We start from the raw sequence: 24,073 nt of genomic DNA on the forward strand, positions 1-24,073 counted from the left end.
GTTTAAAGCGAAATCGATTCTATACTTCCACAAGCCAAACAGGGCCGAGCGGTAAAGACGCTGAACACTGGTAGTTCGGTCCGAAGTTCGAATCCCGCGAACGGACTGGCTGCATGGGCGTTTTCATGGTTTTCCCCATGTGTAACGTGTATACGAGCCAGTTTCTCTTAGGCTGAAGCTGAATTACTGAAGCTGAAGTAAAAGGTTTAGTATATATTCACTGTATGTTAATAAAGTAATAAGAGTGTAACAAAAATAGATTATAGAATTTACGCTGATGCAACTATTTGTCTGAATGCACAACATGTAATGGAAGAGAAGGCTTGTAGAGATCGGTTTTTGACATGCCTCTAAAAGTAGATGTCATACTCCTTTTGTCTCTTCAATGTCAAAAAACTTTCCTTTGAGAGGCCTTTAGTTTTGGGGAGGAAAAAATCATAAGAAGACAAATTTGAAGAACATGGAGGACAATTGAGTACACATACTTATTTTCAGAGCACAAGCGTTTCTCCGATTGGTTATTGAATAATGAAAAGATGCATTGTCATGCAATACAAAACATTTGGAATAAGTTTTCTGACTGAAAACGTAAGATTAAAAGTCATCTGCTTAATTCACAGCCATTTACAAGTCAACTACTCGGGCAATTGCAGAATCGTTTTGATCCTAAGCTTGTAAGACAAACGTAATATCACTGAATTTAAACACTTCTTTAATCTTCCGAAAACGTTCCTTCTTTAGCTCATATTCCAAGAATATTAAGTGAATACAATTATTGCAAAAGAAATTGAATATTCATTTGCACTACGGCTTGGTAGTTTACTAACCAAGTTAACAATACTTAAATTCTGCTTTTTGTGTCTAAGAATACAACAATATTTTAAATATTTACAAATAAAATATTAAATTGGAGATTTGATTGGAGCCTCACCAGTTGCCTAGCATTTGAAGATTGTTAAATACTAATTGTTTGTTGCGAAGTCTAACCCAGGCTGCATGGTTGGTTTTCGTAGTTTTCTAAGTTCTCTTTACAGAGGTTCTCTGTGAAAGCATCTTAATCCAATAGCTCCCATGTTCTTTCTATGTTCAAATAACCAACTAACCTAGTTTAAGCGCGATTTCCAAGAGAAGTTACTAGCAAAACCCGAATACTCATTAAAAATTATTTAGCTTGCCAATCGGGAGTAACATGAAAGATACGGCGCCAATAATTGAATTGCTGTTACGGCACGCTGTTTCTAAACTTAGATGGTCATTCCTTAATTAAATAGCCCACCAGCGGCCGAGCGGTAAAGACGCTGATCATTGGTAGTTCGGTCCGAGGTTCGAATCTCGCGAACGGGCTGGCCGCATCGGCGTTTTCGTGGTTTTCCCCATGTATAATGTGTATATGAGCCAGTTTACCTTAGAAAGTCCTCCACGAAGGCATCCTTCCCTTTAGGCAGATAGCCCTCGTGTGCTTTGCCATAACTGAATAATCCTAATCCTTCCACATCGGCCAATCCGATTCTCTACTTAATGGCTTCAACTGCAACTTTCCTACCTCCATTATTTACTCTTAGCGTTTCTGCAACGTTCTTCACTTTTAACGTGAAAAAAAAAAAAAAAAAAAAAAAAAGATAAACACTTGAATATTTAGTCCACTGCAATCAAATACTTCCCTCTAGGGCTTTCTTTAAACAAAATATGATTTCAGGACTTGAATAATGAGGAGAAAAACTTTGCCGTTCTTGCCGATCACACTGTTCTCTTAACATTATAAAAACTTCTGCATAAAATAAAACTCTACTATCATTTTTGCGCATGTAGCGTGCGTAAAACTGATAACCTATTACATTTTAAGATTAAATATGCTAAAACTGAAGAAGAATCTTACTAAACATTTTTCTAATCCATGCTTTTAAAACAAGTTATCAACAACCAAACGCTCAACTGAGTTTCTCAAAGTACAAGTTGAAGTGCATTCTGAGATGTTGCCAAACAAATATCTCTACATATAATAAAAGAAAGAGTCTGTCTGTATGCGTGTGTGTGTGTCTTTCGTTTGCGCTGCGCGTAAGCTAATAGACCCACGGCTACGAAATTTGGTACATAGGTGCATCTAGACAAGAGCCAGTGCCCCTCGAAGCGATTTTTTCGAAATTTGAATTAGAATTTTTTTAATTTTATGTTTTATGACGAAAAAGCGTTATTTTGAGACATAATGGGCTATAGGAAAGCGAAATTTTACATCGTCATGAAATGTGACGATGTAAAATCTCGCTTTTAATGAAAAATCTCGCTCGATGTTACATCGTCATGAAATGTGACGATGTAAAATCTCGCTTTTAATGTAAAATCTCGCTCGATGTAAAATCACATCGTCATGAAACGCAGGCACTTAGCTATTTTACGAACTTAAAATAAATTTCGTGTTTCAATAAATTGATTAAATACGAATTTATTTAACAAAGTGAGCTTAACACCTTTTCAATGGGATTTTTTCTAAAAAAGTTTATTTAAAAAAAAATGTACAGTTTATTTTTCTTTGATTTTTGTACACTTTAAACTTGCGACAGCTTTTACAAACAGAATTTTGGGAAAATGATAATATTTTGTATTTTTAAAAAGAATTTTAAATGAAGCTTCCGAGTACACTTCTCACATCTCACATCTTTAAAAATGTGATTTTGGCAACAATTTTCCTGTCTTATTGTTGTTGATAGATTTTTGATGAAACCGCATCATTTTGAATAGTTTCATTCTTTTAGAAATATGGGTTTGTCAATAATTTTTCATCGTATTTCTTATGTCACTGTTTTTAAGAGAGTGGCATATTTCATTGTCATTTTTGTACATATATAATACATTTTTATTGATTTTTATTGTTAAAGATTTTTATTGATAATATTTCATTGATTAAGTTGTTTTGTAGAGTAAAATTCTGCGCGGAATTTTTTGTTTTTTGAGTTTCTTTCATGTTATTTTTTGCTTATTTCATTGTTTGTAAGATATTGAAAAGTTTTGCATAATTTTTCTTCTTCAATGGAAAGTTGGTTAATTTTTTATTAGGATAATTAATATTTGTATTAAGGGATATAGCTTATTTCATTGTAATTTTTTTCTCTTTAAAATATAAGATAACTCTTTTATGTTATTTATTGTTCATTTCACTGTTTTTAAGATATTGAAAAGTTTTGAGTGATTTTTTGTAGGAAACAAAGTTCTTAACCTCCTTTATACCATTTGAGTTCTTAAGATTTTGCAAAGGGAAGTTGTTTAATTTATTTATTAGGATAATTAATATTTGTATTAAGGGATATTGCTTATTTCATTGTAATTTTGTTATACGTAATATCTTTTTTTTTTATGAAGTTGTTCTAAAGAGTAAACTTCTACGCAATTTTTAAATTTAACGTTTGGTGTTCCCTTCAGCCATTTTTTCCGGTACATTTAAAAGCCAGACGAAGGCTGGAAGCGAAGCTGCTAGTATAAAATAAAAAATTATAGTACCCTGTTTTTTTCTTTTGTAACATAAATAACTTCAACAGCGTCTACGGCGCAGGCGTTTACCCCTACATACGCATTACGTAAGGCAGCTTATGTCAAAAACTGAAAAAAGCGTTAACTTTCTTTCTTTCTTTCCACCAACAGCGACGCAGCCGGTCCACTGGGTAGTTTGCATATCGACCAGGTAGCCCCGATGACGGAAATAACTTGATTAACATAACACACTTACATATACATATTGTGCTCAAGACGAGTGCTGGGGGCAGTGCAAACAAATGCTGGACGAGACGACAGTGCAGTGATGGAAAAAGGGTGCATTGCGGGTGAGAAGAACAATTTCAGTTACATATTTACAGAGTTATGGATAGGTGATTACAAAAGACATCCACAACGTGAACAATAAATTAGTACAGTTCAATATATGAGCAATTAACAAAGGACTGATAAAACAGTTAAAGTAATATCTAAAATAGGGCCAAATACTAAATAGCAATACTAAAAATAATAATAAGTAAAATACTAAAAAGCGAAATAATACATAAAATTTAAAAAAAAAGGCAAAACAGTGAAAACAATACATAAAATAAGGCAAAATACAGAATTCAGGGCTTACAGTTCAAGGAGATAAGTATATACAGGGAATAAGAAAAGCCGAATGAACTAACTTAAAATAAAATTAGTTCATTACAGGTACAGAGCACACAGGGGCTGTGCTGGTGACGAGGATGGCAGCTGAGAATTACTCCAGCCTGTCTGAGATTTTGCGTGCAATATTTATGCAATCCCATATGCGTTTCAATGCATTGCGATTTTTCGAAGTAGCTTCGGCCCATGTATGGATGTGGTTTGCTACTGTTTGCTTAATATGATATTTGGCGGTCTCTCTGCAAGCGAACACATAAAAATCAAAGCGGTGTAAATAGTATAGATCTAATGCACGAACTGCAGTTTTTTGCAAACTTTTGGAGAAAATGTAGCATCGCCGGTGGAAACTCATTGTTAACAACAAAGCTATATCATTGTCAACAACATAGCGGTGTGCACAAAGAATTTTGGATATATCCTTAGATATTAGCCCTAGAGCAGTTTTTTGCCCTGCTGTAATCACCTTGTCGTAAACGACGCTGCTAACAACAATTTATTCCGTGCAAACTTATTAGATACGTAAATAATTTGTTTTTAATTTTAAGATAATAAATTGTGTTAAGTAATATATTTGGTACCCAATGCGTTTAGTGTATTATTTTGCTTCGCTTGCAGTGTTACTTTTTATAACATAAATATATGCATAATTTTTCAATAAATACAAGTATGTTTGAGTGAGGATTTTAACAAAGTACAAAATGTTTGCACATTTAGACAAACTGAAAGATAAAATGTAATTTTTTTTTTTGTTTCTCATATTATTATGTTAATAATACTTCATTTTAAGTGTTAACGATAAGCAGTTTGCCTTTACTATCGTCACTGCATAAAGGCGCTCGCTTGACATTTGCACGACGGCGCCGATTAGGCTTGGCGCGGGCCTGACGATACGATTAATATTATATTTCATGCATTTTTTATTTATCTTTTAAATGAGACTGGAGTTAATGATTTTTTGTGCAAATTATTTTCTAGGACAAAAATGATGGGAGCAACTATAGTATAACTGATTTGAGCTCAAAAATAGAACATCTACTTCGCCATAACTTCATGGACAAAGGTATTACATATTGAGTAATTGTATAAAAGTACAGCATAACCTTGATTAGGTGCTACTTTGGTAGACGGTTGCACGGATTTTGGCGATTTTTCTTTTGGCGAGTAATACGACTTATGGTAAACCCATTGCTGGATAAGTTATTTATGGTAGCCGATAGCATATTTCAAAAGTGCACATCAGCGTAGCTACTGAGGGAGGGGTTTCGAAAATGGACCAATGAGCTGCTATTGCTCTTGTGACGCTAAATCTCGTAATGCTTTCGTTTACTGAGTTTGATTAATCGCTGACATTTCACTTTCGCGAATTTTATCACGCATTAGTATCAGAATTGATGTTCACGGCATATTATGTGGATTAAGAGAATTCAAGTGTATATATATATTTTTTATTGAGCTGAGAATGACTGAAAATGTTACGATGAATCTAGTGTTTTCTTATTTCAGTGCTTGCATTCTTTTGATTTTTAAATTGTAAGATTCAGAATACATATGATCTGATTATATCCATTGTTAACATTAAAATTTATATGTGAGTAAATTGAATATACTCGTTGTGAATACGATAAATTCACTCTATTTCATGAGTACTTCTTGTGTAGACAGTACATTTAAGAGTGAGCAATTATTAAATGTGAAATTTAACACACTAAATGTATTCGAATGCAAATTAGTAAAGTTCACTTTGAACAAAATTCTGCATTGATTATTATTATAGAACATCTTTTTCATATGTACTGCAATAAAAAATGCTGACTTCTATTTTCTTATATATAATTGGTGTAAATAATTTTCTCACACGCATAGTTTTATGTAACGTTACGTAAAGTTATGTAAAGTTTAGTTATTTTACATATAGTTTTATGAGCATTTGAGCTCAGACCTTTATCACATATTTCTTTTTTCATCTTATTTACCACTTATTAAGCAATATTTCACATCGATATTTTTGCGAAGTATCCAACATGTGTTTGTATTTATTTCAACCAGGTAGTGAAATCTTCAAAATTTCCTATAATTTATTTATTATTATATATTAGTTAATTCATAACTTCGCAATGAAAAGTTTCAGAAGCAATCGATGATGCTTTAATTACTTTGTACAGAATATTTTCAACCATCTTGCTTAAATCTTAAAGCACGCGAAAGGTCGTGTGACATGAAAGATATATTACTGGATGCTTAATTGGTTCATCCTAGAAGCCACTCCCTCGGTGGCTACACAGATGTGCACTTGTGAAATATGCTAGCCGATACTTTGTTGTCATTTTATTTAAAAATTATTGCATTTTATTATGCATAAATTCCGTGTTTTAAATATTATTTATGACTTCTAAATGTTAAAAATCAATTTAATTTTGCATTTTTATTCGAAATAAAAATTTTATTGTTTATGATATTTTATGTTGTGGATGATGTAATCAGTGACGTCACCTTACATTAAAAGTAATTAGTTTTAATATTTACAAATTTAATCTAATGTTTTAAACATTATTTACAGCTGTTAAATATTAAAATACAATTTAATTTTGCATTTTTTTTAAAAAATGATTTTATTATGTATAATTACTTAAATAATTTTCATTCTAGGCGTGATGTAATCAGCTCTCTGATTGGTTATAGAGTATTTGTGCATTAACGAGCTGTAATCAGCTCCCTGATTGGTTTCAGAAAATTTGTGCATTACCGCGCCATTTTAAAATTTAATTCATATCTTCGAATTCCTTCAAAGATGAATGTTGTTATTGGTAAATACTAAGAATTATTGGTATCGGAATCAAAAAATTGTCCTTTGTACTTCAGGGAGGGGCGGTTAAAGGATCTTCGAAATCTTAAAAACAATACCTATTATTGCAGGTTTTTTTTTCAAATTTTTTGTTATTTTTAATCTTTATAATCCATTAATTTGGCTCTAAATTGCTTTACCTATTTTTAATTTTTTTTTTAAATTTTTTTATTCCTGCCCTTGATATTATATTTTTCAAATTTTTTTCATTGATATCTAAATTATGATTCCGATTTTTTTTTTTTTTTTTTTTATTATTATTTTTTTTTTTTTTTTTGTGGTACTTAATCAATAAACGACAGGTTAAATGACTCAAAAAAAATGTAAGTACAAATTTTTCTTTTATTTTATAATTTTATACTTCAATTTTTGTTAAAAAAAATTAATATACTATTTTCAAAAATTGCTGAGATAATTATCGTCACATATGTTTTAATGTTAATTATATTTTATATAACGTATTTTAAAGTATTTGAATTTAGCAATATTTTAATTCTTTTAAATGTTGATATAATGTTTTTAATTCCATATTCAATTTAAGTGATAGTTTAATCTAATTAAACGTTGGCACAATGTTTTTATAGCGGTTATATTCTCTTCTTTGCTATATGAAAGTAATAATAACCTTACTTTAGTATTTTATACTCATAGTAAATGTATTTATTTACACTTGCCTGCCACCTTAAAAAACGACATTTTCAACAAAAAATTAACCCATTACATATATATATATATATATATTTAAGTTTCGAATACTTTACTATGCGTAAAGACAACGTTTTTCTAGATGGCTGACGATTGTAAAAACGCGCCAATGATTGCGCCAACGTAAATCGCCAAAATCCGTGCAACCGTCTACCAAAGTAGCACCCTTGATTATTTCAGCTAATTTATGATCAGGATGGGTTCAGGTAATCTTATTTTTTTTTTTCCCCTTGTTTGTTTGTTTGTCTGTTGAATATTCGATGTTCGTATTCATGAAAATTATTCTTTCAAATTAAACATTTATTACTGACCATTACATTACGATTTAAGAATTTATTCTGAAATACTAAATATTTTATTTTTCATATTTTGAGTAAAATGAATAGGAAAGAGGGAAGAAGAAAAGAAAAAAAGAAATACCGTAAAACAAATACCATACTAGCAATTATTGACTTTCTTACCTTATGACTGCAGCAAATACACTTGCTATTTCATAATTTTTTATAATAATCGTCTACACTTTCAGCCGCATAAAACCATCATTATTAAAAAAAGAAAAACATATATTTATAACGACTTTGATGAGTCCAGCTAGTAACTAATAATAGGTATGAAAAATTACATTTATTGCTTTAACATTACTTAATTTGCTAATCAATAACAGACAATTAAGTTTGAAAGGAAAATTACATATCTTACATGTTTCCGAATGGCAGCAAACTGGGGCATATAAGATAAAAACAAGGCCTACCAACGACCGAGCAGTAAAGTTGTAAGTAAAGTCGTTGAACACTGATAGTTCGAGCGGGTTCAAATTGCGGCAAACGAGCTGGCTGCATGTGCGTTTTCGTAGTTTTCCGCATATGTAGCATGTGTATGAGCCAGTTTTCCTTAGAATGTCCTCTACGAAGGCATCCCTCCTCTTAAGCAGATAGCTCTTATGTGCTTTGCCATAATTAAATAAACCAAAATACAAATATTTTACTTCGGATAGTGGTAAAATATTTATTTTAAATCCAGAATCTGATCAAATTTGAAACATAAATAGCTTACATTTTGTCAGATGACAACACATTGCTTTTAAATCACCAAGTTTGTTAAAGAAAAATTTACTAAATTCGCACAAAATATAAAATATATAAAAACTAAATGCGAAATTCAAAATCTGGATTTATAGTGACTGTCACTATAAGTCTCTATAGACATATAGTGACTGTGACTCCATTTACAAAATCCTCAAAACTACCGAGAAACAAAAAATCCTACATAATATCAAATAATACAGAATAGTAATTTTAAATATATAAATGTATGCAAACACACATATTTTCAAACTATTTCATAAGCTGAGCAAGAAGTATTATTTTTTTTAACTGATTAAAAATTAATTTATGTTTCACTACATTTCACACAGTCGCCTACCATTTTGGTCTCTTAGCATTTTAAAAATTATTGGCAACGTTTAGCTTGCTTTTGGGAGGGGGAACAAAGGAGGTTCAGTTTCTGGAACTGGCTGCGTTTATATTTTTTCTTTGCTAACCGTTAAAAGTTCAGTATGATTAACCAGACATTTTGATACAAACATTGGTTTTTCACTTAACCTTTTCAGTATTAGATTATAACCAGAAGTATTCGTACTAACAAGTGTTAGCGACCAGACACTGGTAGAAGAAAAGAATGCACTTCAACTTAGGCAGGCTTCTCTGTTGAGGAAAGAAAGGTTCACAGAAGGTAATGAACCATGACCAGTTATTCAACAAATTATTCCTAATAACTTTACCAGAAGGATCTTCAGAATTTGATGACCTAAAACCTGCATATTTATTTCGTAAAATAATACGAATAAATAATATTTCACAGTCTGCGTCATATCTAGGCTATCAGTGTTCAAGGACGTTCTATATACCATTACAATATCATCCATACAAATAAATAAACTTTTAAACAAAAGGTCCATGTAAGCAAGTCAAAACAGATTTAACCAGTTTGATTAATATTGGTATTTCTGTTTTCCAACTTCTTTTAGCCTGAATATTTCAAACGAAACTTCACAATTTCATTTTTTTTGCTTCTTTATAAAACAAACAGCAAAATAACTGTTCTGTGTAGGACAAATTTTCTATCTGAAATTCAGTGTTCATACATTCTCATACCAGAAGTCTCACCTCTCATCCAGCTTTATACAATACATGAACACGGTTTTTACACAGTTTATAGTCTAAAATGTTTATAATATCTGAATCATATATTCGTTCTAATATTAAATTTGAGAAAGGTAATGAGTCTGAATTTCATAAATCTGGAATTTCCGGATTTGAAAAATCTAAAAAATCCTGAATGTTGACTTTATCTGGGCCATAATCACCCCTGGACACATGTCCGTGTGAAAGACTACTCATGTTCGAAATTTAGCTTTAGGTGCCGTCATTTTCTCGCAATGTGAAAAACGAATATACATATATGTAATAATAAAATTCCATAATCAAGAATACACTTGAAATTCTAACTGTATGTTCTTTTAATTTTTAATGGCGACGTTCTCTTATTTGAAAGTACGTGGAATTAAATCCACAGCCCCGTAGTCAAGTTGTTTTTTCCCGCCTTTTCTACACGTACAGTTATAGAATGTTCTCGAGATATTTCAAGCGAACTGGATTGGCTGACGAGGCTGACGTCATTTCTTGGAAGCTCCGCCTTTCCAGAGGCTATGACTCGCAAAAGGAATATCGGGACTTTTTCTTAAATGTCACGATGCAGTAAACTTCATACAAAAAGTTATTAGTAATTCTTTTATTTACTCCGGATATCTGATTTTTGTAACTGCTATTTTCTCCTGAATAATAAATAATGGATCCTGTTTTTTAAACTTATCGTCTGATAATTTAACCTACGACTACATTGATGATTCTTCAACAATCTATTTATTCCTGACAAAAGCTGGTACTTCACAAGTAGTAACCCCAGGTAACCGCGCGGCGCCTCAGGCTATAGGGGGTGTGGTGTCTGCCATCTTGGATTACGTAACAACCGAAAGTGACGATACCAGAGCCATCTCATGGACCTTATAAGAAATAGACTAACCCAATTGCGTTTTCTCCCTTGTCTGGCGCGTTACCGGTTGTCACCTTGATCACATCCGAAGGAGTAGAGACGACTTCCAAAAATTAGCAATGGTTGGCTATTGCAGTGCGTACTATTGTCACGAAAAAGCTGGTAGTAGTGCCTCATTTCACAAGTAAGAATTTTTAAATATTTTTATTTTTGACACTGAGATTGCTTTTTTAATTATTAGCAAGTTTTTCAAGCATAATTAACGTTCTAAATAATTATAAAGCTGTTGCATGCTTTCAGGCTTGTATATATTTTTAGCTTTTCCTATGATGTAAGCGAATTTGTAACTTCTTTTAAAAAATAATATTTTTAATCTGAACTAACAGAAAAATTCAACCAAGTAATTTTCTCTTACAATTACTAAAACTATAACTAATACTAAACTATACCTAAATACTAAAATGCCTAAAAATGAATTTTTGAAAGTTTTTCTTTAAAATTTATAATTTTTTGCTGCTTTTTTAAATTATAGGTAAATTTTAATTCCTAGCATTATAACTAATCAAAAATAAGAATATTTAAGAACGAAAAGTATACATCTTATATAGCTGGTTTTGTTGTTAAAAGCTTAGCTTATAAAGTAAAATTTAATATCTGTTTCTCAGCTTTAGTTTCAACAGAACCATATGATGGTTTGCTAGGTTTCAAATATTATAAATCTGGATGTAAAGGTTTGACTTCTCCTTCCAGTGACGTCCGAATAATCTGCAAAAATGCAGAAATAATTTTTAGGCAGACTGAAAAGGAGTTTAAATTGAATAAAAAAAATATTATAAATTTCATGACTCTAATAGTCTTAAAAAGCGTAGGAACACATATACTTCCTTCTCTTCAAGACCATATTTATGATGATGAGCCAGATAAAAACCACCTGATTAAATTAATTAAAGCAGTGATATTTCAATATTTAAAAATCAGAATGCATCATGCAGTTGCATGTTACAATGAATCTAAACAGACAGAAAATATTCGAAGCAGATTTACTAAATTAATTTTATTTAAGCATCAATAAACCATATTATTTGTTTCTCTTCCTCTCTCTCTGTAAATATATATATATATAGGTGTGTGTATTTACATTAATAGATAAATAGATATAATCTTGTTTTCACAAATATTTGAAATAAAAAGTGAAGTAAGCGAATTTTTCAATGATACAAATATCCTAAATTGTTTACTTTCATACATATGTATTTATGGATGTATAGTCATTCTGCTTAAAGTATTTACAGGTATATAAAATTACAAGGTTACTTTAGGCGCATTAATAAAAATTTAAGATTGGACATATAATATCTTGTATTTTATAGTAATTATTTTTTTTAAATTTATTTCTAGTTCCGCATAAGATTTTTTTATTTACTGCGAATTTTTTTTAAAATTTTTCATTACACTCAGAAAAGTTTATGCTCCGAATTTTATGAGTTATTAATATTGTCATAAATGATCCATAATAATTTTAATACCATAATAATTTTGAAAACAGAAAAAATAAATAAAACAATCCTTGGCTTCTATAAACATTTGAAATGATAAATATTTGCTACTACTGCCTGAAAATGTTCATAAAATTTAAAAAAAAATACCAAATCTTGGTTAATTTTACCTTATTTGTTTCATAGCATCATGTACTATCAATCTTACCTAATTTTACTTTATTTGTAGGCAAAAGTAAATTCATAAATTTTTGTTCAGAGTTTTTACCGTTTTATCAAAGTAATGATGTTTAGACAAGAATTACGCTTATGCTCAAAATGCAGTAATAAAAATACTCAAAATGTACTAAAAAGTGGTTTCATGAGATATATAAAATCTTATTAACAAAAACTGTTATTTTTATTATCTCATCATTTATACAACGTATCACATTTAATAATTAAAAAGAGTTACGTGATACAAACGCCATATGTTTCAATGTTACGATAACTAAATCGTCCCTACTCTCTCTTCCCGACATGTGTGTGACGCACGCCCCGCCCACTGGGTTAGTCTATTTCTTATAAGGTCCATGGTTTTCCCCAGCCTATTGACCTCATGGTGCAAAAAAGTCAAAGGACAAAGAGGGTTTCAAATAACAAGTCTGATAAGACGACCGGGTAGCCATGTGGTAACGTTCAGGTCTCTCATCTCAGAGATAGCGGGTTCGAATCCCGCTCGTGGAGTTATTTTTAAAATTCAGGGAAAATAATATTAAATTCCATAAAAATTAATTAAAGGTAATAATTAAAATAAAGACGTACTAAATAATTAAAATGCTTATTTAAAAAGAGTAAATTAATGACGTATTAAATAATTAAAAATAATAAATTAAAAGTGATGTCATGCCAAACACGTGGCTCCAGAGCTCGTTGCCACAAAAAAATAAAAACTTTGAAAACATAAAATCGTTGCCACAGAATCAAAACGGAACTATGATGACGTCATTCCAATGCGGGAAGGAATCCAAGATGGCTCATGGACCTTATAAGAAATAGACTAACCCAGTGGGCGGGGCGCGCGTCACCAACATGTCGGCAAGAAAGAGTAGGGACGATCTGGTTTACTTTAACACTGAAACCTACGGCGTTTGTATCACATAACTCTTTTTAATTATTAAATGTGATACGTTGTATAGTGATGAGATTATGAAAGCCACAGTTTTTTCCAAATAGGATTTAATATATCTCATGAAAGCACTTTTTACTGCATTTCGCGGATTTTTTTCATGCGTAATTCTTGTACAAACATCTTTACTTTGGTAAAACGGTAAAAACTCTAAGCACAAAATTTATGAACTTCATTTTGCAAAAAAGTAAAGTAAAATTAAATTATATTGATAGTACGGGATGCTTTGAAATAAATCAGGTAAAATTAAACAAGATTTGATATATTTTTTTTTAAATTTAATGAACATTATCAGGCAGTGATTTTCAAAACTATAATAACATTATAAAACGATTATTTAGTTGATTATATGATCATTAAATTATTAACATTAAAGTGGATTATTTATTTTAGTAATTTATAAAATTCGGAGCATAAAATTTTCTGAGTGTAATGCACGAAAAAAAAAAAAAAAAGATAAAATAAAATCTAGACGCATTCAGATTTTATATTACGCCCAAAAAGGACCCTTTTTTTAACGTTTTGTGCGTTACCTATATTTATTGAATATCATGTTCTTCGCTGGTAAACCGCATACATTTGAAAACAGAATATCTTTAGAATTTCCACACTGGAGATAAAAATGTTATTTTCCGTACAGTGTTACCATTGCTCGCTTTGAACTCGTTGAGCTTGTTAATCAAAAATTTGTTAAAATTTTACAAAATATGAAATAGATTAAAAGTAATTCGAAATTCGGCCGTCCAGATGCCCATGTTCGGGTGGAGGATTACATTATTCAAAATTTGATGGCTCTAGATACTACCGTCGTTTTTGTCACAGTACGAGAAACAAACATGTAATCATGCAGATTCTTCATTATTTAATTTCTTTAAATATAATACGGGGCGGTAATATTTGGTAACAACAATTTGCAAGGAGACACGGACATTTATTTATAGTGAAACAGCGCAAAATGCCGTTTCGAGCTAATAAAGTAAATTAACAGTAAATAAAAATCTTACGCAGAACTAAAAATAAATTTAAAAAATAATCACTATAAAATACAAGCAAAATTAATTATTACGGTTAAATACAATTTTAATATTAGAATTAAGTGTATAAAAATTAAGGAGTCAAAAGTGTTTATCACTATGATGTATTTATTGTAAGGATCCTAAGTTTTACTAACGTTTATTTTGTTTGAAATCTTTACTATCACTTCTTATTTTCTACTTCCGGCCAGAATTAAAAGCTTTAACTTATTTATGCAAATTTTTCTTGCTAACACCAAGTACTTAAGTTGTGGCTTTTTGCCAAGCAAGGAGAGGAAGGAGTTATTAGAAGCAGGCCGCTGGCCATAGTAGTTTTACTCGTTTGCTAGTTGCCTTCAAGGCCAGAGGTTTAGTCCTCTTGATAATCTCAAACGTATCGTAGTTTTAGCAGCTCTCTGTACTACATACGGATTTTTTGTTAAATAACGGCCAATCTTAAAGTTAGGCAGTTGTATATTAATCCAAAGTTAGTTTAGTTATAGTTAATATTTTTATATTCTTACGTTCAGACCACAAGTGGTTGGTCTCTGTATTCCGAAGTTCCGGAAATCGCTGTAAAGATAGAAAAATAAAGGGTTTTGTATACCCTTCCTGTGTGTATTGTCTACTTCACAAATTATTGAACATAGCTTGAGTAAGCTCCCTGTTCCGAGTCAGGACAGTGCATGTTTCCAAAGCAAGTAAAGAGGTATACAAGTCCTGATAGTGGCGCCCGACGAAGAAGAATAACCATGGTCGAGTTTCAAGAAGAACCTGTGGTGCCTGCAGAAGCGGCTCAGAATCCAGAAATGTCAGCTGCCGCCCTGGAAGGATTTGGGTACATCGTACAGACCATGCGCGCATCGATGAAACCAGAAGCAACATTTAATGGAAACTCACCGGTAACCAGTTTTTTGGAAAAATTGGATGACCACTTCATGCTGTATCCAGTCCATGAGTTCCAGAAAGTCACCTTAGCTACCAGCGCTTTGAGGGGCCAAGCGCTTAATTGGTTCAAATGTATAGGCAGAAACCTCTTGGGTCAAGCGGGAAGCCCCACCTATACTTACGAAAATTTCAAGACTGCCTTAGTAAAAGCCTTCCCTGTCGTAAGAAATCGTTCCAAATTAGAAGCGGAACTCTTCAGCATATACCAGAAACGAATTGAAAATCTCTCAAGATTTATTTTAAGAAAAATTCACGTCTTTAAACTCTTGTATGGAAGCCGTCCGGATCCTGAGATAATCCAAGTGATTTTGCCGAGGTTACTTCCCCAAGTACAAGCCTTTATTGAATTAAGGAATCCGACTACACTGGAAAAGTTATTTCAGCTAGCAATCCAGTTTGAAAGTAGAAGAACGGCGGACATTGAAAGAAGACGCCAGTATGAGCAGCGAAGCCAATTTGGTGCGCCAAGACCACAGCAAAGGCAAGAACACGGCTACGGAAGCAAATCGAATCAGTGGGCAAGGAAACCTGAGTATCCAAAAACAACCGGCGAACGTCGACAGTTCAATAGTAAGCCAGAAAAAAAGTCTGAAGGCCAGCGGAAAAAGAAGGAAGGCATGGAAAGGAAGAAAGAAAATTTAAACTAAAACGGATTTCTGCTGACAGGAGGGTGCGGGAATCCGAAGGCCAAGAAAACCCCTCTTCCTTCAAGTTAAATACAGTTATTGTGAAAAATTTGACTCTTCCAAAGATTGAAGTTTGGGTGAACAACATCCCAGCCACCGCACTCATGGATACAGGCGCGCAGTGTTCCTGTGTGGCAGAAGATTTTTTTAGGAAGTATTTTCGTAGATACCGCATATATAATTCGTATAATACGACAGTGTTAGCTGCGCAGGGAGAAAGATGCAAATGCATAGGTAAAATACCATTATATATACGCATCAAGGACGAGCAAGTAAAGATCATGTTTTTTATCGTAAAAAAATTACAAGCACATGTCATTTTAGGGATAGCTTTTCTTCCAGAGACAGAAGCAACGCTGGATTTCAGCCAAGCTTCCCTTAAGCTGACCATGCAACCAGTTCGGGAAGAAAAAAGAGAACCACCCACATTAAACCTCGACCACCTGCAACAAAGGACTAAGGGAGAGCAACAAAAAATTCGACAAGTGGTAAGTGAATTTGCTTCGTTATTTAGTGATATACCCGGATTTACTCAAGTTACTAACCATAGTATCGACACCGGAGATTCACTGCCAGTTCGCCACAAACCATATCGGTATGATAATAATAAAGAAAAAATTATAGAGTGGCACATTCGAGATATGTTACGTAAAAAGATCATAACGCCCATCTCAAGTAGCTATGCTAGCCAGGTTGTGTTATGTAAGAAAAATAATGACTATCCAGTATCACATCCGAAAAGGCGGCGTTTTGCAATTGACTATCGTAAATTAAACTCCATGACTAAATATCCGGTATATCCGTTACCTATTATCGAAAAAATTTTAAGGAACATAACTTCTACGAAATATATGACTACGTTAGACTTAAAGACTGGTTATTTTCAAATAGATGTTAAACCAGAAGATGTGCCTAAGACTGCTTTTATAACCAAGTCTGGCAGTTATGCATTCTTGCGTATGCCGTTTGGCCTTTCAAGGGCACCGGCAACATTTCAGCGATGTATGGACATTGTGCTAAGGCCTGTTCTAGGAAAGACCACATTTATCTATTTAGACGATATCATTATTACTAGTGATAATCTGGACCAACATGTACAGGATTTAAGACAAGTGTTTTCATTATTAAATGAGGCCGGCCTAAAAGTTAATGTCAAAAAGTGCAAGTTTGCAGCCCTAAATTAAAATACTTAGGTTACAAAATATCTCAGAAAGGAATCGAGACGGACGAATCAAAAATAATCGCTGTGCAAAAGTATCCGCCGCCAAATACGGCGAAGAAGCTCTCTTCTTTTCTAGGACTTTGTTCATATTATAGGTTCTTTATAAAAGATTTTGCAGCTATTGCTGAACCATTGTTAAAATTAAAAAGGAAAAAGGCAAGATTCTCGTGGACGGCCGAAGCCAATAGTGCTTTCGAAAAATTAAAACAAACATTAACGCAAGCCCCTGTTTTGAAATTTTCTGAAAACGATGAGAATTTAGAAATTTCAGCGGATGCTTCGGATTATGCGGTAGGAGCGGTACTTTCGCAAAATCAACAGCCCGTGGCATTTTTTAGTAGAACTTTAAATCAAACACAAAGAAATTATTCCGCGACTGAGAGAGAGGCACTTGCAGTTCTGTTAGCAGTGTAAAAGTTCCGAGTCTATTTTGGAAGGGCGCCAATAACAGTGTATTCTGATCATGCGGCGGTAACTAGATTGTACTCAGGGAAAAACTTATCCCCAAGGTTAATAAGATGGGTACTCAAGTTACAAGAGTATAATCTGGTAATCAAGCACACCCCCGGAAAGGAAAATATCGTAGCAGATGCCCTATCCAGAATAAAAATAGATGAAGAAGGTAATACTGTAAAGGTGGCAATGCTCACAGCGTGTACGATACATTCCCGAGAAACTGTAATAACCGAACTCGGTACGGATCCTGAATTTAAAATTATTTATGATTATTTAAAGGATCCTGAAAATTTTAGCCACCAAGATATTGTGGCGATAAGAAATAGGGCGGCCCATTACGAACTAATAGATGGTATATTATTTTATACAAAAATTACGAATTCCAACAACGAATTTCGACCTGTTATCCCAGCTAGTCTTAGATTAAATATACTGCAGGAGTTACACGACTACCCTTTAGCTTCTCATACTGGTATTCGAAAAACCATCCAACGCGTACGCGAAGCAGTTTATTTTCCTGAGCTGCAAAAGTTAACAAGGGCGTATGTCCAGTCCTGCCCAACATGTCAAGCAGTTAATTATATTAATTTCCGCCCGGCTGGGTTTCTAAATAGCATTAAATCGGAATTTCCAAATGAAATAATTGGCATCAATTTATTGGGCCCTTTCCCAAAAAGTCAGTTAAATAAATAAGTCGGTATCTCCTTGTTATGGTTGATCATTTTAGTAAGTGGACCGAAATTGTTCCCTTAAAACGAGCCTCCGCGAAATTAGTTACTGATTCTATTTTAAATAAATATATTTTAAAATACGGGGCGCCCCTAAAAGTTATATCGGTTAATGGTCCTCAATTTGTAAGTAATATATTTGAAGCCGTGTGCCAAAAACTGGGCATACGTCATTGAAAAATGGTCCCGTATCGGCCGCAATCAAATATAGCGGAACGGGTCAATAGAAATATAGTGAAAATTATCCGTAGTTATGTTAAAAAGTTTCATAAAAGCTGGGATAACTATGTCAATGAATTTCGCCCTTAGGACCGCTCTTAGGACCACAAAACATGATACGACGGGCAAAACTCCTGCTGAGTTAATTTTAGGCAGAAAGATTATAACGCCGTTAGATAAATTATTTTATGTTCAACAAAGAGCCCCAGAATTTAAAATGGGCGATATAGAAAAATTAATTAAAGAAGCAAAAAAGAACACTGAAGTAGCACAAAGAAAACAGAAGCTCTATTAAGATGTGAAACGACGGGGAGTAACTTATAAAGTAGGGGATGAAGTGTTAAAAATTAAGTATTCACTTTCTACAGCACCAGAAGATAAAACTGCGAAATTTTATCCACGATTTGAAGGACCATATGTCATAGAAAAAGTAACTCAGGCTGTAGTGGTGTTAAAAGCCAGGAATGGTGAAACCTGCACCGCAAACGTTGACCAGATAAAACCATTTTATAATCGTGATAAAACCATTTTATAATCGTAACAAAATGCCAATATTTCAAGATCTTTTGCAGGATCCGGCACGGCAGGCACAAGCTCCAGAGGTGGAACAACGACAATCACAAGGGCAAGCCATTAGTAGACAGGAGCAATTGAAAAGAAAGTTCCCCCGTTGGAAAACTGAAGGTAACAAGAAAAAGAAGCCGTTCCACCGACCAGAAAAGAGAGGGCACGACCACCCCCAGAATGAAGAAGGGAGAAGTACGACTTATGCAAAGAGAGCCAGGAGAAATGACAGCAACTATAACACGGCTCCAAAACGGAAGATCTACCCATCGGATAGGAGTCTACGCAGCAAATGTCGACGAATTGATGAAGGAAGACCAGCTGCAGATGCAAAGAAGCAAGAAAAATTTGAACAGCCAGCAACGAGATCCAGGCAACAACGAGAGACAGATGTCCCGGTTCCGCCAAGACCAGCTGCCATCAAACGGCCGAGACCACAGGCAGATGCTAAAAAGAAGGTCTTCAAGGGTGACCGAACTGGAAGAAAAAGAAAGCTCATTGAGGAAGGAACCGAAGGGCGAACTCGCACAAGACGGAAGATCAACCAGACTGTAGTCTTCGCTACTTTCCAGGACTGGGCAGAAAAAAGGATGTCTGAATATCACAAAGATAAGTAAAACTTTATGTTACTTTGAAACCTTAAGTTAATTTTTCATTCTTACTGCAAGTGGCAGAATTGAAGAAGTTTTACCTCATGTGAGGCCTACCTTTAACGCCAAAAAGGCGAGAAATGAGTTGTTACCTATTTTGGTATTATGTTTTTCAATTACTCGCGAGTAAAACTAAAATTAATGTATAATAGGAATGTGTAAATACTTGAATATTGCAAAAGCATTGATAATCTTTGAGAAAGGCACCTTAAGAAAATTGTAAAAATTATTGTATAAAATTTTATTCAAAAGATTCTGGCAAGAAAGAAGTTTTAGTCTGAAAGAGTTTTGAAATGTAGTATTTCAATGTAGAAGAATTGGCACTTGCTTGGAAAAAAATAGAAGTTAACAATGTACTACTAATGTATGTTTTAAAATGCGTAAAATTAACGGCTTGTTAATATGTCCTTATATACAATGTGAACTGTTATCTTAAAAGTTAAGAAATACTGTGATATGTTAAAAGTGAAAATAGTAGAGTAATGCCAAAAAATTTTAACTTATTGGTGTGACTGTAAAATGAGCAAATTATTGTGAATATGTGTTAAAGGTTGAATGAAATAAGAATTTTAAAGGAGAAATATAAATATTTATGTTACTTGCCATTTGATTGTGTAACATTTCATTAAAGTAGTTTTCCTTCCAGATCTCTGGAAGGAACCAGATTTCAACTAAGAAACTCCTGTTTATAGATGCAGGACAGATGAAAACTACTTGTCCATGGAGTGGATAATGTAAAAACGACTTTTTAATTTCTAGTTTCTAGAGAGAAATGTTTGTAAAAGATTGGTCTCGCGTTAGATTCTAGAGCTAAAAGTTTTCAACAAGGTCGTTTTAGACCTCAGTTTTAAACTAATTAACTCTGGCGGGAAGTATGTAAGGATCCTAAATTTTACTAACGTTTATTTTGTTTTAAATCTTTACTATCACTTCTTATTTTCTACTTCCGGCCAGAATTAAAAGCTTTAACTTATTTATGCAAATTCGTCTTGCTGACGCCAAGTACTTAAGTTGTGGCTTTTTGCCAAGCAAGGAGAGGAAGGAGTTATTAAAAGCAGGCCGCTGGCCATAGTAGTTTTACTCGTTTGCTGGTTGCCTTCAAGGCCAGAGGTTTAGTCCTCTTGATAATCTCAAACGTATCGTAGTTTTAGCAGCTCTCTGTACTACATACGGATTTTTTGTTAAATAACGGCCAATCTTAGGCCAAAAACAAAGTTAGGCACTTGTATATTAATCCAAAGTTAGTTTAGTTAGAGTTTTAGTTAATATTTTTATATTCTTACGTTCAGACCACAAGTGGTTGGTCTCTGTATTCCGAAGTTCCGGAAATCGCTGTAAAGATAGAAAAATAAAGGGTTTTGTATACCCTTCCTGTGTGTATTGTCTACTTCACAAATTATTGAACATAGCTTGAGTAAGCTCCCTGTTCCGAGTCAGGACAGTTCATGTTTCCAAAGCAAGTAAAGAGGAATACAAGTCCTGATAGTATTATGAAATATGACTGAAATAAAATTCCTTTATAGAAATTGTGCTATAATACTGATCTATAATTTTAAAAAAAGCAGCACAGTTTAGAATTTTAAACACAACTTTTAAAAATTCGTTTTAAAATACTTTAGTATTTTTTACTTATTTACACCAATAAAAAGCATAAAAAATTGCAAGAGAAAATTGCTTGTTTGAAATTTTCTATTAGTTCAAATTTAAAATATTATTTTCTAAAAGAAGTAGTTACAAATTTCCTTACAGCATAGGAAAAGTTAAAAAAAAAATATCCAGTCCTGAAAGCATGCAATAGCTTTATAATTATTTGGAACGTTAATTATGCTTCATAAATATGCTAAATTTTTAAAAATTAATCTCAATTTCAAAAGTGAAAATATGTAGAAATTCTAATTTGTGAAATGATGCGCTACAACTAGCTTTTTCTTGACAATTATACACGCTGCAATAGGCAATCAATGTTAAATTTCTGCAAGTCGTCCCTACTTCTCCGGTTGTGATCAAGGTGACAGCCGGCAACGCCTCAGACGAGGGTGAAAAACCGTTTGGGTTAGTCTATTTCTTATAAGGTCCATGGTTTTCCCCAGCCTATTGACGTCATGGTGCAAAAAAGTCAAAGGAACAAAGAGGGTTTCAAATAACAAGTCTGATAAGACGACCGGGTAGCCATGTGGTAACGTTCAGGTCTCTCATCTCAGAGATAGCGGGTTCGAATCCCGCTCGTGGAGTTATTTTTAAAATTCAGGGAAAATAATATTAAATTCCATAAAAATTAATTAAAGGTAATAATTAAAATAAAGACGTACTATTTAATTAAATGCTTATTAAAAAAGAGTAAATTAATGACGTATTAAATAATTAAAAATAATAAATTAAAAGTGATGTCATGCCAAACACGTGGCTCCAGAGCTCGTAGCCACAAAAAAATAAAAACTTTGAAAACATAAAATCGTTGCCACAGAATCAAAACGGAACTATGATGACGTCATTCCAACGCGGCAAGGAATCCAAGATGGCTCTGGTATCGTCACTTTCGGTTGTTACGTAATCCAAGATGGTGGACACCACGCCCCCTATAGCCTGAGGCGCCGCGCGGTTACCTGGGGTTACTACTATCACATATATACATACTCTTCATTATTTAGTAAAATAAATAGAGATTAATTCAATAATAATTAACTCGTCTTAGACTAAAATCTTTGGTTTGGGAATGCCATGAATAATATGCACAAAATGTTTCGTCCAACTCCAAACATTGAAGCAGACTCTAACATATACTTCTTGAGAAAGTGAGGCAAGTTAGGATAAGTGAATATAAGGGCAGCAGTAACGAGAAATCTTAAGTATCCAATAACTAAATTATGAAGAATTAAGAAAAGAGGAACTGGAAAATTTCTCAAAATTTTCCTTCCATCTGTCTCTTATTGTCAGACCCAAAATCTTCGCCAATATTTAACTAGAATTCATATAATTGAGACTTGCTGTATCATTAAACATAAATAAGTTTCTTGTTTAATCTATGTATGTCTTTATTTAGGTTTGAATAGCAAGAAGTTAGAAAATATTCCAGAGATGATAAACAAGAAACGAATGCCAGAATGAGTCTAGTTCAAGCTCATTTGTATTATAATAATTAATTAATAATGGCGAACTGAGTGACTGCATTTTGAAAATTATATTGAGTTTTTAAAGTATCTTCTAAATGAACAAAATTTCATTAAAATTTTATGGATTATTAAAAGCGTCTGAATGTTTCATAAATACTGCTTTTTCCTTTTTTTATTTTTAATTCTGTGTAATTTGCATATAATATATAGGAACTGAAAAACATAAATATTAACTATGAAAAGATTACGCATCGGTTTCAGAGCACATGCTGAAACAGTTTAGAGACAGCTACTTGCCGCTGAGCAGGCTCCACGACCAAGGTACCACACGGAATTTTCTCCTACTCATCGGATTTGAACTACTTCCGGTCAAACCCCAGCCAAGGACTAGGATGAGAATACAGACAGCATTACTGTGTTTTCAAAGAAAAAAATATATAGTAATAACAAAGGCAAAGAAGGCTCTTGAAGAAGGTACAGTGTTCAGGGAAGAGACACTTACTGATTTGTTCTACTAATAAACAGAATAATTCAGGAAAAGATACCAGTGTTAAAATAACATGAGCATATAAGGCTCTTGAAGAGAGTACATGTTTTCAATGTACTTTCAATGTTCAATAGATAAGTAGATTTAACTGCATGAGTACATTAAACTTCATTTACAATGCATAGACTACATAAGTACCTTTAACTGCATTTACAATGCATATAATACATAAGTACATGTAACTATATTAATTAACATGCATACAAATACATAAATATATTTAACTGCATTTACAATTAACTGAGTTTGCATTTAACTGCACCTCCATCCAGACGCATATCATTGTCCACAATAGTGCTTGTAGCACCACAGTAGACAACGACACGCATCGAGACAAAAATGCAGTCAAATGTATGTTATCACTCTATAAAATGGTGGGCTGCAAAAAGGATAAGACCTACGATGTGCAATATAATAGCTAACTACCTTAATGTACAGATAAATGTAATAAAAATGCATACTATTGTAGACAATATAAAAGAATAATTCAATTCCGAATATACCTCTGAGTTACACAAAGTGCATGATAAAATT

The 24,073-nt window shown here is 33.0% G+C and overlaps 1 protein-coding gene across 1 annotated transcript in view; it reads left to right on the top strand.

Moving 5' to 3' along the window:
• Positions 1–23,112, top strand: part of LOC118205476 (uncharacterized) — an 82,989-nt gene extending 59,877 nt beyond the window's left edge. Inside the window, exons 7-8 of the mRNA XM_085810938.1 lie at positions 5,110–5,194; positions 22,923–23,112. Coding sequence (XP_085667064.1) covers positions 5,110–5,194; positions 22,923–22,987 — 150 coding nt within the window. The 3' untranslated portion in view covers positions 22,988–23,112. The remainder of the gene's footprint in view (positions 1–5,109; positions 5,195–22,922) is intronic.
• Positions 23,113–24,073: the final 961 nt, after the last annotated feature.

The sequence above is a fragment of the Stegodyphus dumicola genome, chromosome 1, assembly GCF_044657685.1.
Source record: "Stegodyphus dumicola isolate Sdum_Otavi_A_Nest chromosome 1, ASM4465768v1".
NCBI lineage: Eukaryota > Metazoa > Arthropoda > Arachnida > Araneae > Eresidae > Stegodyphus > Stegodyphus dumicola.